At 37.8% G+C, this 14,969-nt stretch overlaps 1 protein-coding gene across 3 annotated transcripts in view; it reads left to right on the plus strand.

The window, feature by feature from the left end:
- The window catches only part of Fam19a2 (family with sequence similarity 19 member A2, C-C motif chemokine like), a 461,704-nt gene that overhangs the window by 409,221 nt on the left and 37,514 nt on the right, over positions 1-14,969 (plus strand). For all 3 annotated transcript variants that reach the window (XR_003377962.1, XM_026784566.1, XM_026784567.1), the window contains exons 3-4: positions 1,095-1,247; positions 2,225-2,349. Coding sequence is in view for 2 of the 3 variants with exons in the window: in XM_026784566.1 (XP_026640367.1) it covers positions 1,095-1,247; positions 2,225-2,349 (278 nt within the window). In the remaining variant the exon portion in view is untranslated. The remainder of the gene's footprint in view (positions 1-1,094; positions 1,248-2,224; positions 2,350-14,969) is intronic.

Below are 14,969 nucleotides of genomic sequence, written 5' to 3' on the forward strand. Positions count from 1 at the left end.
GCAAAGGCTATCATTGGTGTTTTTCATTTTAGCCATTCTGACAGGTGTAAGATGGTATCTTAAAGTTGTCTTGATTTGCATTTCCCTGATCGCTAAGGAAAAAAAAAATGTTTTCTTGAAGCACATTCTTTTAGTAGATGCTTAATTTTGTTTTAAAAAATGCTCTTAATCTCAGGAGATGGAGCTTTGTGATCTGTCATTTTAAGGACAATGAGTCAAAGAAGAAATGTGGGGAGAAAGCAATTCTGACGTAGACAAACTCGAGTCCATTCAGAGCATGTCATGAGATTCCGAATTTTCAACCATCCCCAGAGGTCTGTCACTTGTCTTCCTCTGAGGACGGAAAAATGGTTCTGTGAGCTTGGCAGCTGATGATACTGGCTTTCCAGGTGGCTGGCTTCCAGACGCAATCCATCCACGTTCCGCCCGCAGTTGTTGCCATTCGGGGGCAGTTGTTTCCTCAGGCAAAATGGAAAGAGGAATGATTATGGGCCCCGACGTTGGCTGGAACTTGTGAGAAAATGGTGGTATTTTTTTTAGAGTCTTCCAATTAGTTTATTTCCAGGGAAACTGGGCAGGATATTCTGAGGCTGCGGTGTTCACACAATGTCACTGCTTCCTGAAGGGGTGTCCTCTGCCAAAGCCTCTCTCTCTATGCTGAGAAAGCTCACAACTGTTACATCACCCTGCTGCGATTGCATGACTGGCCTCAACAAGCCTACTATAAGGGTACCACTTCCAGGGATTTATGTTCTGGTGATTAACACATTGAAGAGAGAGGTATGAACTGCACAAATAAATACACTTTTACAGAATTACAGATTGCTTCTCTATTTCAGATTCCTTTAACAACTCATTTTAATCTAGTCACTAATTGTTCCTGCTTCACCAATTATTTACTGACAGAAATGGTCTCAGTACATTTAGAAAAAAAAATCAAATCTGCATTAGGGCCCCGACATTATTGTATTTCTGGTTCTTTGCTTGGCAGATCTATTATACAGCTATATTTGAAATATTTCTCATTGAAAACAGGAAACAAAGTGTCCAAATCTTCCTCAACATTGTTTTCTCTTCTGTTTCTGTTTGCACAGCTCACCATGTTAAGACGGGAACTTGTGAGGTGGTGGCCCTTCACAGATGCTGTAACAAGAACAAGATAGAAGAACGGTCCCAGACGGTCAAGTGCTCCTGCTTCCCTGGGCAGGTGGCAGGCACCACACGAGCGGCTCCATCTTGTGTGGATGGTGCGACCTCTTTCATTGCTCACTCTTACAACGTCGTCAGAACTGGAACCCCACTATAATGCTGCCTACTGAAGTCACTCCCAGGGGACCACACCGTAAATCACATGGCAGAAAGAAAGTTACCTGGGGGGTTTTGTGTGACACAAATACCTCTAGCTAGAGTTAATCACATCTCACATAGTTCTGTTACAAAAGCATTATAACGAGGTTCCAGGTAGTCAATGTGCTTCTGATATTGTTATCATAAAATACAGATTTCCTGGTAGATGGTAGATACATAAATTACTTAGGAAATGCAAGATGCCTATAGAGGGTTAAGTAATATATGTTCAAAAACCTTGGACAGAGTTTAAAAATAAGAGAAAAAATTCAACTCCATGTGCATGAATGACTGGCTGCAAACAAAATTCACATAAAATGATTTCAATGAAGATGGATGTAAATGTTGGTTTTTTTGTTTGATAGTTCATATTATTACAGTAGATTACAAATCTTTGTGTGAGGCTAGTAATGGTTACATCATAAACAGTAATTTTTATGTGGAATATTTTTTGTGAAGAAATTGCTGTTTACGATAAAGAAAAAGAGAAAAACATTAAGTCTACAAACAGTCTCCTGATTTTCAGCTTGCTCATAGGGAGTATTCCATTGACTTTAAAATATTGACTCATCTTGGCGTGGGTATAGTTTATTATGTATTTATATAAATCAGTGCAGAGTTTTTCAATATATTAGTTTCATGAAGTCTATATTTTCGCTTGAAACAACCTTCAACACAGTGAGTAAAGTTATTACTTTCTGTTGAACATTTAGAAATTTATTATCATAGATCCCATATTTTCCTTACAGTGGTAAAATAAAATTTTATATGTAAAAGAAATTCTTGAAAATACAAAATAGATTAGTTGGATCAGTGCATGTTGTTCCATGGCAGTCCCAAATAGAAATATTGAGCTAATTTTTCTCTCTCCTTACAGCATCCATAGTGGAACAGAAATGGTGGTGTCATATGCAGCCATGCCTGGAGGGAGAGGAGTGTAAAGTCCTCCCAGATCGGAAAGGGTGGAGCTGTTCCTCTGGAAACAAAGTGAAAACAACCAGGGTGAGTGGACAGCCAGCCTGAGAGGCAAAGGATCTCCGAGTTAGTGGAGAGCAGGATGTGAACTGTGGCGTCTTAAGGGGAGGTTGTAGAACGGACTGGTATTGCTTTATATAATGTGAATTTCCCATTAATTCATTTCTTCATAGCACATTTTTATTTCAGAATACCATCTCCTACCGAACGCCATCCACCTCCATGTTTTCTGATAAATGAACACCGTTTTCTCATAAGGTTCTGCTAACAACACGAATGCCCCCTACTTCCACAGACATGGCAGACAACTGGTCCCAACCCCTGTTCTTCAGCTGAGTAGTTATGGGAATAAATTCTAAAAGAGATTCCATATGATTAATTTACATATGGCTCCATATATATTTATAACGTAGGTTCTGTCTGTATTGTGAAGGGGGTTGTTTTGATTTCCTGAGTTTGGGACAGATAATTAGTTTTCTAAGAGTAAAAGGTTGCAATCTTTGTAATGGGTAATAGAGAGGTGATTTAGGATCAACACAAAGCAATGCTTTGGACAGAGATGGACTTCTGGTCTCAAGAACTTCCATGGAGATGGGAGAGGAGCAAGAAGCCATTTAATTTTTAATCTTCCATTGACTGCATGAATTTCCAGGACTGAAAGAATTTGATTTCCATTTTAAATATAATTATATATGTAAAAGTTATATGTAATTATATATAAATTATATATTTTTAAAAGTACAATTGAAAATTAAAATTTTATACTTTTCAATTTTTTTTGAAGGAACATTGGACATTCAACCTTGTCAAGTAATGCCATCAGTACATTAACACTAGATGCACTCAGATGTGTCCATGTTTTAGATAGCACAAATAAAGAATATAAATTATTGTTTTGCCAGTTATTCTTGATTCTAATATGTTGGCTAAATTTTGGGAAATATTTTCAAAATTGTGCCATGTACATGGTCAGTTAGCTAGAATAACTCTATTATTCAGTGGGCTGGCAAAAGTTCTAATTCTAATTTGTCAATATTTTGTTGATATAAAATTTTCTTGTAAGGTATTTATTACCATGAAATTATTTCCCCTCACACTGTTCCTACCAAAAATAAGACTAATGGGAATTCACTAAAGATTTGAGATTCTGAAAGACATTGGCAAAGTAAGTAAGGAAAAATAGTGAGCTCTCTATAGCCATTCCGTGTTTTCATTAGTTCATTGGACAAGGAGAAGCTGACATTTACTGGACCCATAAACATATGCTGCACACTGAACAAGGTACTTTAAATACATTATCTAATTTACTGTGCTTAATAGCTCCACAAAGATGATATTTTCATCTCCATTTTACTGATGAGTAAACCAATGCTTCACAAAGTTAACTGGCTTCCCAAGGTCATAATGGTAATTAATTGAGGGACCAAGATTCAGCCACATAGCCTGAATCTCAAAATTGATCCCTTAATCTGTAAGTGTAACTTAATTTTAACATATGATTTTAATATATTATTAAATGATAATTATTAAATTTTACTACAGTTCTTTTCATATGGGATAGACCTTTAAGAATATATTTAACTTTCTGGATCACTGAAATGAAAAGGTCGAGGCAATGTTAAAATTCTCAAAAACTATTTTCTAATGGTGCCATTTCTTTCCCTGTTGGCCAATTCTCAATAATTCAAAATTAAAACTAAGCTTCACCTTCACAGAACTTAGTCCAATGTGTAAAAAGAGGACAGATGAAAGAGTGGGTGGTTCTGGACAGGAAAACCACGTCTAGACCCTATAGCACGCTTTAGCAGTATGGTACTACATGCTATTAAACAATGTTTTTTGATTTTCTTTCATTCTTCCTATGAACAGATGGCAGTGGAGGACCTTACAGGGTGCATTGTCCTCCATCATCAGGCTGAGGGTTATGCTGACATCATAGGATAAAAAATGGAACCAGACAGGAAGCTCTTCAAACTCTATATCCATGATGGTTTTTGCTATGTGTGTACAGGGTAGCTACAAGTGGTGGCCATAGGCAAGTGGAAGCAGATAGGAGAAAAAAGCTACTTGCCCTGATAGGTTAAAACATAGGTGGGAGGAGTAAACAGAACAGAATGCTGGGAGGAAGAGGAAGTGAGCTCAGACTCGACAGCTCTCCTCTCAGGGGCAGACGCCTCAGAGAGACGCCATGCTCCCGGCTCCTGGGCAGACTTGGGGATAGCTCTGCTCTCTGAGGCACACGTGATGAAGCTCTGACCCAGGATGGACGTAGGCTAGAAGCTCCCTGGTAAGCCACCTTGTGGGCTACAACAGATGATAAGAAATGGGCTAGTCCAGGTGCGAGAATTAGCCTAGAAGAGGCTAGATAGAAATGGGCCAAGTAGTGATTAAAAGAATACAGTGTCCGTGTAATTATTTCTGGTAAAGCTAGCCAGGTGGCGGGAAGCAGCCCGCCGCTCCTATTACTACAACTATTAAAGTTGCAGCTAGTGGGACAATTGTCTGTATTCTGTCAATTATATTTTAAATAAATGCTGATTGGTAAGTAGCCAGGCAGGAAGTATAGCTGGATACTATGATAGTCTATCTGACCTGTCAAAATTGTACAAATACAAGTATTGATTGAATTCACAAAACTATTTGGTCAAATATTGCTATACTACCATAAAAAGTTAAAGTTTTTTTTTAATGTCATCAGCTTTGCCTTTCCCACTAAAACATTGTAAAATGTGAGAAAAAAAAAGAAACACTCTTAAGAAGGTTGGGCCATTCGAGGCCAGCCTGGTCTACAAGAGCTAGTGCCAGGACAGGCTCCAAAGCTACAGAGACACCCTGTCTCGAAAAAACTAAAAAAAAAAAAAAAAAAAAAAAAAAAAAGAAGGTTGGGCCACAATAGCACTACACAGAGAATGAGTAGTAGACAGAGTTGATTCTTCCAAGTGTAAATAGTTATATATTATTAAGAAGCATAAGCCTAATGCTGTTGTTGTCAAATTACCAGTCTTGAATAAGTTAGCTGGGGCGACCAGAGCACTATGAAACCATTATCCCTGATTTGGCAGGTTCTGTACACAATAGGATGCCTAGAAGAGGAACTGGAAAAGGCTGCAAAGTACCTTGTGAACTGCTCTTAGCCCAGGGCTATTTGTGTTTCAGAGGCAAAACATGATGGTCATATGGGATTTTCATTGCAAGCGAAATGGCTGGAGAAATGATTAAAATTTTCAGTAATGTACACCTTCCCTTATTATTGCCCATATCCAATCTGGAATGTTCAGGTAAGCCTCACAGTGGAAGGAGAACAGTCAGGCAGATCCAGCAGTGAGGCGTGGATGGCCTCAGCCGAGAGAAATGGTATCTTCCAGAATGGACTAGAAATCAGGGCTGGGTGAATTCATCTGACTAATTTGGAGCCTCATTGCCCTGATCACAAATGTTAACTATACCCTGCTTCTGCCTTTATAATCCATTCAGAGAGCTTTGGTGTTGTTGTTCTGACCTACTTCCCCCCCCCCCCCAGAAAGCAGGGAAGACAAGGAATAGATAGTTTTAGGCAACATCAAATTTTTGTTTTCAAACCCCTTTAGTCTGAAAAGCATAGAAAATGCAACACATGTTTCCAAATCTTTTTTCCCCTTCTCATGCTTAAGGAGAAAAATTTAGGAGCACCTATGACATGCAAAACTATCTCCTGCATTACTTTTAAGATTTAAGATAAAGAGAGAGGAAAAGTCATATGAGCCTTTTATTTTAAACTCTCTTTCAAAGATAAATAGTGAGGAACTTTTTTTTAGAGTCATTAATAAAAGAATAGTCTCTCCAGTGTAAAAGAGCACATAATTATATGCTAATTATACAATACAAAATAGCAGGGGGGAAAGGTGCTGCAGAGCTTGTAAGATATGAGAAAATATCTTTAACCCTGTTGGGATCATCAGGAAAAACAGACTATACTTCATTGCTTTTAATGTTTTGATTTGTTTTTTCTGTGGGGAAGATCTAAGGAAGTCATGGACTGCTTTAGAATTTCAATTTCTGATCTGTTGGCGAGGACATCATGCTCCAAAATAGAGGGGTCAGTAGCTCTTAGGTTTGATTCTTACTTAAGGAAAACATGATAAAAACTCTATCTTGTCATTAGAAATATCATCTTTGGGAATAATGTATCCAAAGTCTGCCTACTCTTCCCATGTATAAGATGAATTCGTGGGGACATAATTTGTAACTAGTTGGAGTATTTTTGTTTTTAATCATATACTTCAAATACCTCAGGTGGATAGGAATTATATATTTTTTAAATATACCTTTGAACAAGATTGAGTTTTAAAAGTGATACAGTGAAAATGAACATATTATATAATAACAATCCTCATAATTTAAGCACAAAAGGAAATACAGCATTGACATACCTGTTATTTTATACTACACCAGTCCTACTTAGCAAAGTTCATCAACCATACTAGAGAAAATGGACAACACAGAGATATATAAAATAATCATGGCCCACAAGCAGCACATGCATTTGAGATGGGGAAATGAGTAGCGTTTGTGGCACCATTTTTTTTTTAATCTCTGGGCAGCATCCTACATAGAGGGGACATTGGAATCAATGGCAAATAGTGTCAAGACTAATGTTATTAAAATAACAGACTAGCAATGTCCTTGATTTAGCTCTGTCATCTTCAAAGGCATGAAGATGTCAATTCAGTTTCAAGCTCTCTGGCTGTGTGTACCAAGGACATTTCTAACTTCCTTCACAGCTAAATTAATGTGACATTAATACATGGCTAACCTCAGAAGACAGATAAGACCAGTTTTAGGAGGGAGGAAAGAAACAGTGTCTTGTGAATTTTACTGATCAAAGCCTCAAGTTGCCCCTTCCAGATAAAGCTGGATTTTATATCAAGGCTCAGTGCTGGGAGATCTAAACAGGGACAAGGGTGCTGTTCAGACCCAAGGCAAAGGGAGAACATAGCAGGAGGATTAAATTTGACGGCACAGTTTGTATGCCTTCTTCATTCCCAATGCTCACTTTGCCTGGCAAATGTAGGTACACATTTAGAATAGTGTGCTTCTTTATTGATCACCCTGCTCTTATCCTGCACATCCCCATCCATTTGTCTTCATCTCTCTACCAGTCAGGGCCTGAATTACACTCTAGTCTACAGCACAAAGGCAAATGACCTTTAGGGCTGTGGTTTAGAAATTATATTATAGCACCGACAGTAAGATATATACCTTATCTTGTGACTCATTACACACACCACACACACACGCACACACACGCATGCACACATGCACATACACACACACTTTTGTATGTGCCACATGCCAGTTAGAGCTGGCCTCTGCTGTTTCAGTTCTCTTTCTTTCTTACCTTTTAGTCTTTTTCCTTCTGTGTCCTTCCCCCTTATCTTCCTCTTCCCCCTCCCTCCTTCAAATATCAGCCTCAGGAACTGGTTTTATCACTTGCTGATAAGTTGTATTCTGCATTTTAGAAAGCGCTAGGCTACCTCGATATTTGATTGCCTCCTACATCTTGCTTCATGGAACTTGTGGAGATGCTAACTCCTTAATAAAGTGTTCTCAAGTCAATCCAGTTCATGCATTTTAATATCAGTTTTCAATATATTTTGGGGTAAATATTTAATTTACTTTTGAGATATAGGTTTTGGGGAAGAAAGTATATATTACAAATAAATATTAATTCAAAAATGTTGTATAGTTTACTGTTTTAATGATTTGTTCTATGTTTCAAATAATGACACCAGTGAAACAAAAACCAAGGAAACAAAAGTTGCTGCCCCCACCACAGATCTGTACTCTCCTAGGTTTTATTAAGTTTTTTGTTGCTGCCATAGGAGTTAAAAGAAGTTTCACTGACTTAATACAATGTCTGCTGAGTATCTGTAGATTACAGGTGGCACTACAGTATCTGTTGTGTGGGTTTTGTGAAGGGGGAATTAAAGGGGGAGTCACCTTTTCATAACAGAGCTGTGCTTCCTTGGGCTGAGTCTGGGAGACGCCATTTCAAAGCTCATTCAAGTTATCACCATCAGGGTCATCTTGGAGACTGTAAGAGCTGTGGTGCCCCTTACCAGAGCCTCTGTCACCTCCATTAGGATGATGGTTTTTCTTATCACACTCTCTCTCCAGTCTGAGGCATACTGTGGCCTCCTCATGCCTGAGCATCTTTGTCCTCTCCCGTGTCTCATTTTTCTTCTGTCTTCTTCCTTTGCTATACCTCAACTGACTCCTCTGCCCATTGTCAACTGCTTTTAAGGGATGAGGTAGTTACAGCATTAGGACCACCTAGTGGGAGTAGTCATCTCTGAAATCTGGCTGCTCAACAGACTCAGTTATATCTGCAAATATAGAACATTCACCACAGCACTTAAACTAATGCTTCTTTGAGGACCCACGGGATATAAAAGGTGATACATCTGTCTGAGTGACAAAGACACAGCAGATTTTGCCTATTACATGAGAGGCAACAAAAATTAAAAATTAATAAAATAAATAGCACCTTAATGCTGGTGTTAACACACCACAGTGGGGATGAAGGATGGGGAATGGAAAGTGTTCAGTGAATTTGCATATTTGATTGAAGGTTTGAAGATGAGTAGATAACCCATTTGGCTATCTGGAGAATATGTTTTCTAAGAGATGGAAGAACAAGTTAAAGTCCCTGAGATGGCAGCTGTCCCGGGAAAACAACATGCAAGGGATTGCAGGTATACCTGTGTCAGTGATGGAGCAAGTCATATCACTCAAGGCTAGAAAGGACTTAATCTTTTGTGTTAAACATGTAGAAAATGAGAGTTTGTTGTTCATTTCCCAGTCACCCAAACTTGAAACAACCACACAGAAATTGTACTGATTAAATCACTGATTGGCCTATTAGCTCCAGCTTCTTATCTGCTAACTCTTACAACTTAATTTAACCCATTTCTATTAATCTGTGTATCACCAGGTAGCTGTGACTTACTGGCAAGATTCTATCCAGCATCTGTCTCCAGCAGGACTACATGGCTTCTCCTGATCCTGCCTTTTTTCTTCCAGCATTCAGTTTAGTTTTCCTCGCCTACCTCTATTTTGTCCTATGCAGGTCTAAAACAGCCTCTTTATTAACCAATGGTATTCATGGCTTACAGAGGGGAATCCCACATCAGGAGTTGTCTTGAGGTGACATAGGAAGGACTGTGGAAAGACTGTATTTTTCCCCTATCTGTTTTTCTTTAATACTCACTAATTCTAGGCCATTAAGCACAATGGAAAATCAGGTGTAATCCTTGAATTTTGAAATTGATATTTCTAAAGAATAGGTGAACATTTTTACTATTATAATGAGAAAGGCAGACAGTGAGTGAAATTAGTGTTAGGGAAGTTAAAATTTTAAATGAGGAGGCAATTAGAAGCAAAACACTTAAGGAAGTTGGTAATCATGGTAATAACATTAGGGTTTTTTTTTTAATAAGGAGGTTCAGACAGAAATGGATTAGCGTGTACAGTTCTCAAATCAATTAGACACTGCATTCAAGGCAGGTAAGAACCCAGCAAGGTGCCCAGGATGCAGCATTAGCCAAAAGTAACATTTTAAATCTGCTGTTTTAAATCAGGTAGCTGCTTACTTCATAAACAATAATTTACGGGAGTGAGGGTGTCTGCCTTGGCATTTGTTTAGAGAGTTATTGGAAATTAATGCAAAGACTTCAAGTAATAGATCACCAGAGCTGTATTTCTCAAATGTGTCCTATATTTTCACAATTAAAATGAACAACGGGCAACAGATGAATACTTTGAATCTCCTGGAGGATGGAGACAAGTCCGTACTATTCAAGTCACGTGAATATTTGCAAACGCTACTCCAAAGAGCATGCTTATGATCTTAAAGTTAATTGTGCGTGTTCAACACACCATAATGTCGTCTTGGTTGGGCACCGCAGAATTTTGTTAGCAACTCTGAGGAATATCTTAGGCCATGGAGTATTCCTGTGAATTATGTCAAGGAGGATTCTAGGACTGTCTCTTCCATTATGGCCAAAGGTCAAAGTTCTGTTGTGTTAGTTAAAATACATTTTAGATATAATATTTGATGAAAGTAAATATACCTGGGGAATCAACACCTGATCTATTTTTGATTATGTGGGATCCCCTAAGGAAAGAAGAATGGAACTTCATGGGACTTGAAGAATAGAAGGGTTTGGGAAGAAGTCAGTTTCCACTATAGTGTCGCCTCTGGTTACCTGTCTACCCTCCAGTGAACAGTCCTCCCCCCATACAGGCCAGCTCCTTAAAGTCATTTTCAAGAAGATTATCAAAGAGATATGACACATGAAAGTGTGGGGGGATTGTTGGGGAGTTTCAGTGGGAGAGTGGATGGGGGACACTGGACATTGTGTGTGTCCAAACATGTTGTATATGATTGTGTGAAATTAGGAACCCATACATTGAAATTAGGCAAGAATACATTAGAAAAAATGATTCAAAAGTGGAAAAAAAAGAAAATGATTCGATGGTGATATTCAAGGAACCACACTTTGGAGACATCATGCTTTTATTTCTATGTTGAGGGACAAACTTCCTCCTTAAAAATACATGCCTTTGTACTGATTATAGTACTCTATATCTTCTACCAAAGCCCCTTCCATTCTCACACCATTGCACACATTGCACAATAAGTTTTATAGCTCTGATGAATGAGTTACTGTGCAACTTAATATTCTCATTTTGGTGAATAGGGCAAAGATGATTCAGTTAAGTAAGACAAAAGATATTCTTGGCCAATGAGCTCAGAATACTTTGGCAATGGTGACCAAGTGGTGCATGACAGCACAGCTGTGCCCCAGACCCCTCTCTCTTTAGGAAGACAGTCAATGACAGTTCTCTGTTGGATGATCCACAGCTTGTCAAACCTGTCTCTCAACTGTGGAGCTGGTTGAGGTGTGCCTTATATGAAGGGAGGAGCTTGCCTTTCTGTCAGAATGATCACACTGCAGTTGGGCATATGCAGTAAAATTCCAGACCCCAATTTTAGTGGGTGAGAAAAAGATATATGTATTAGATTTGTGGATATTAACCTCTAAGAATAGAAACGCAAGAATAATGTGTTTTTAATCATTTTAAGATATAGCAAGGAAAGAAAAATATTTGTGTGTGTATAAGTAATCATAACCCAGACCATTGAATAACATATTCAGTAACAGCATTTGACAAATGGACTGCCTTGGGAAATAAGAAACCCCTCACCTTCAGATGTCATTATAACGTGAATTATATGCAAAAATTTAAAGTTGACTAGATCAACAATGATACGGACAGAAAACAGCATATACAAAAGCTTGGAGGGATAGATCCAGTCTTAATTACGTAATTGAAGCTCACTCTTAGGGGGCAGTAAGGCATGTGAAAGGAAGAGGGGAACTTGTAATTCTGAGCAGCAGAGTGGTAGCAACTGAAATCTGCATTATTAGAAACTTAAATTTCTATGTGAAAGATTTGGATTTTATTTGCAAGATATAGATGAGCTATGAAAGCTCATGTTATGAGATTTGGGAAAGAGAAGGTCTGGTTTATAGTTAAGTATATTCAGCTATATTCAGCTATTAGGGACCAGAAGGAGGTATAAGATTATGGACTTGACATTAGTAAGGAAAGGGGTGACACTGTGGGTATAGAGAGGTAAGGAGTAGATCAAGATGACGTGATGATTAAAATATAGCAAGTGAGACTTGTATGTTTATTTCCTATTTGCTTATATTTTGGTGATGACTTGGTGACAGCTGTCGATGGAGACTCTTAGTAGAAGAATTTCGTAAACAGAGTGCTATATAGACAACTAGACAAAAGCAGATAGTGGAGAATTCCATGGATTGCATTGAAACAATTTATTATAAAGCTTTCCCAGGAGGAATGTTTCAATCAAGGCTCTCGAAGATATTTACCAGGTGATGTGGAATGCGACAACTGGAGGCATCAGGAATGAAATTGTTTGCCAATTTGTCTCCATAGTATCTAATAAGCAAACTGTTATTTTGTGTTGTGAAGGGAGAACTGAATTTTCTTTGCACCTTTGTGCTAAATTTCCACAAAAGAAAAGCTACCTCTGTGACTCAAAATGTTGATTTCTAAATTAAGCTATTTTTATATTACCAACTATTTCTATAGAAAAAGAAACATGGAAATTTGAAAATGCAATCTGAAATACGCATTGACTATATTTAAATTTTCTTTCATCATTGTATTTTATATTGTATAGTCATTTATATGAGATACAGAAAGAGTTAAAAAGGAAGAGAGAAAATAAAAGAGAGATTATCTGTATAAAAATATGAAAAATTGGGGCCACAGTAATAGCTATACTTTGAAAACTAAGAATGTCATCAATGCCTAAGAACATTGAATATTATAAAAATATCTGTCAATATTTTAAATTCACACAGCAGTTAAATCTTGAAATAGCACAAGAAAATCTGACTTTTAGTGAGATATTGTATATAATATAAAATTCAAATTTCTGGATTAAAACAAAAAATAAAAACTGTTATAGTTTATAGGAAGTTAAGAATTTGGATTTTTTGTAGTCTTTAATATTTAACTTTTTAGAGATATGCATGATTTAACTGTTAACACAACCTTCACTCATGACACTCAGTATACAATAGTTTGCTTCTATTAAGCATGGGGTGTTGACTTGCCATAATGTATGATGAGATTAACCAAAAATCAATAAAGGTTTGCTTTGTCAAGTGCCTGCTTGCTCTTGGCATTTTTACCTCTGCTTCTATTGCTGAGTCTCTTCTGGTGGCAAACATATTATTTTATTGGCATTTTTTTCCTCATCTTGTTCATAAAACCTGACATCTTGGAGAAGAAGTGTGTGTGTGTGTGTGTGTGTGTGTGTGTGTGTGTGTGTGTGTGAGAGAGAGAGAGAGAGAGAGAGACAGAGGAACAGAGGCAGGGAGAGGAGAAGAGATTGATTTCTCAAAGGATGCTTGCAAATTATAATCTGTGCTTCAGATTTTGTGTTTGAAGCATTCTGGACTCATCAAGACTGGTTATGGGAGACCCTGTTTGGGCAGGCTGTTTAGGAGAGTTGGTTTGCTCAGCATGGTTCTAGAACTCATGTGGTGTGATACTTCTGTTCTATCTTGAAAGGAACAAAATTGAGTATTCTTAAAAGACACTCTGTCTCACAGTCAGAAAAATTTGCATGGGTATCATGATAAGAAATCTCAATTTCCTAACTTCAGTTACAACATGTGATCAATTTGTGAGATTACTAAATGTCTAGTCAGACGGTCAAGCCTCCTTTGTGATTAAATTTCACAGATGAAATTGTTGAAGGCACTGCCTGCATGCATAATACTGTTGTGAACCATGCAGATAAGTCATTTGCCTCCAGATTGGCACTTCAGGGGTGCTTAGATGAGTTATGAGGAAATGTGCTTATGGATGAAGTTTGATAAAAGTTATTAATGATAACTCTTGATATACTCAGTTTTGTTTTTTTTTTTTTTTACCAACATTGATGGTCTAAAGAGCTCCTATCCAGTGATATGTTATCACATTACTATTTTATACTGCAAGTAAGGATAAATAGTGATAATATGAAAAACATGTTTAATCATGTGAGGTGAAAAAACCCTACACCATGACAGAATTATCTTTGATAGCAATAGTATAACATCGAGAATTTATCTTTCCTGAGCATACAGCAAATACAGAGAGCATGATACACTGCCAGAGTGTACCCAATGACACGAGACCCTGTCAGAGTGTACCCAATGACAGGAGACCCTGTCAGAGTGTACCCAATGAGATGAAACACTGTCAGAGTGTACCCAATGAGATGAGACACTGTCAGAGTGTACCTAATGACACGAGACACTGTCAGAGAGTACCCAGTGACATGAGACACTGTCCTCAATAATTGCTCATTGTCCACTGCACTCATCATGGGCCCCGGGAAGTTTGAAGGGCTATAAACCTGACAACAACCCTCCCATTTCTTCTGCACAGTAGTTCTCTCAGCCTTACCTAGCAAGTGCCCTTCAACTGTGTCTCATAATAAACACATCATACTTGTAGCTCATCCAGGGCATTGCTGCTAGAGCTTTGCTCTGGAGAGCTTGGAGTATTACTGAGTAAACCCTGTGTTTATTCCAGTTAAACTTAAGCCACTCCTAAAGAGTCTTATGGACATCCTCTGCTTTCCATGTGCATCTTCCATGTGCATCTTTTGCTTTGATATAGACATACTTGTTTTTCTCAGAGAAGCTAGCTCATTTACATCTTTTGTATATAGCACAAAACAGGAACACCATATCCAAATCCAGGAGGATAATGTAGTTACTGTTTACAGATGCACATGCCAAGTTTCTTCTTCCCGTGTTTTGCAAGGAGGAAGAACCCAGAAGAGATACCTCTTGCAGATTTTATAATAAAGAATCTCAAGAGGTGTTGAGGTTAATATTCAGTCATTAGAAGGCTTTATTTATTCATTCCCATAAAAAGTAAAAATTCATGTTCAGAAAGTCAAGTCTGATGGCTAATTATAATTGTGTCAAGTTGGCTGGTCTACAGTGCCCAAATATTTAATCACACATTACGTTTCTTGTGAGGGTATATTTTTTAAATTTATTTTT

The sequence above is a fragment of the Microtus ochrogaster genome, chromosome 24, assembly GCF_000317375.1.
Source record: "Microtus ochrogaster isolate Prairie Vole_2 chromosome 24, MicOch1.0, whole genome shotgun sequence".
Taxonomy (NCBI): Eukaryota; Metazoa; Chordata; class Mammalia; order Rodentia; family Cricetidae; genus Microtus; species Microtus ochrogaster.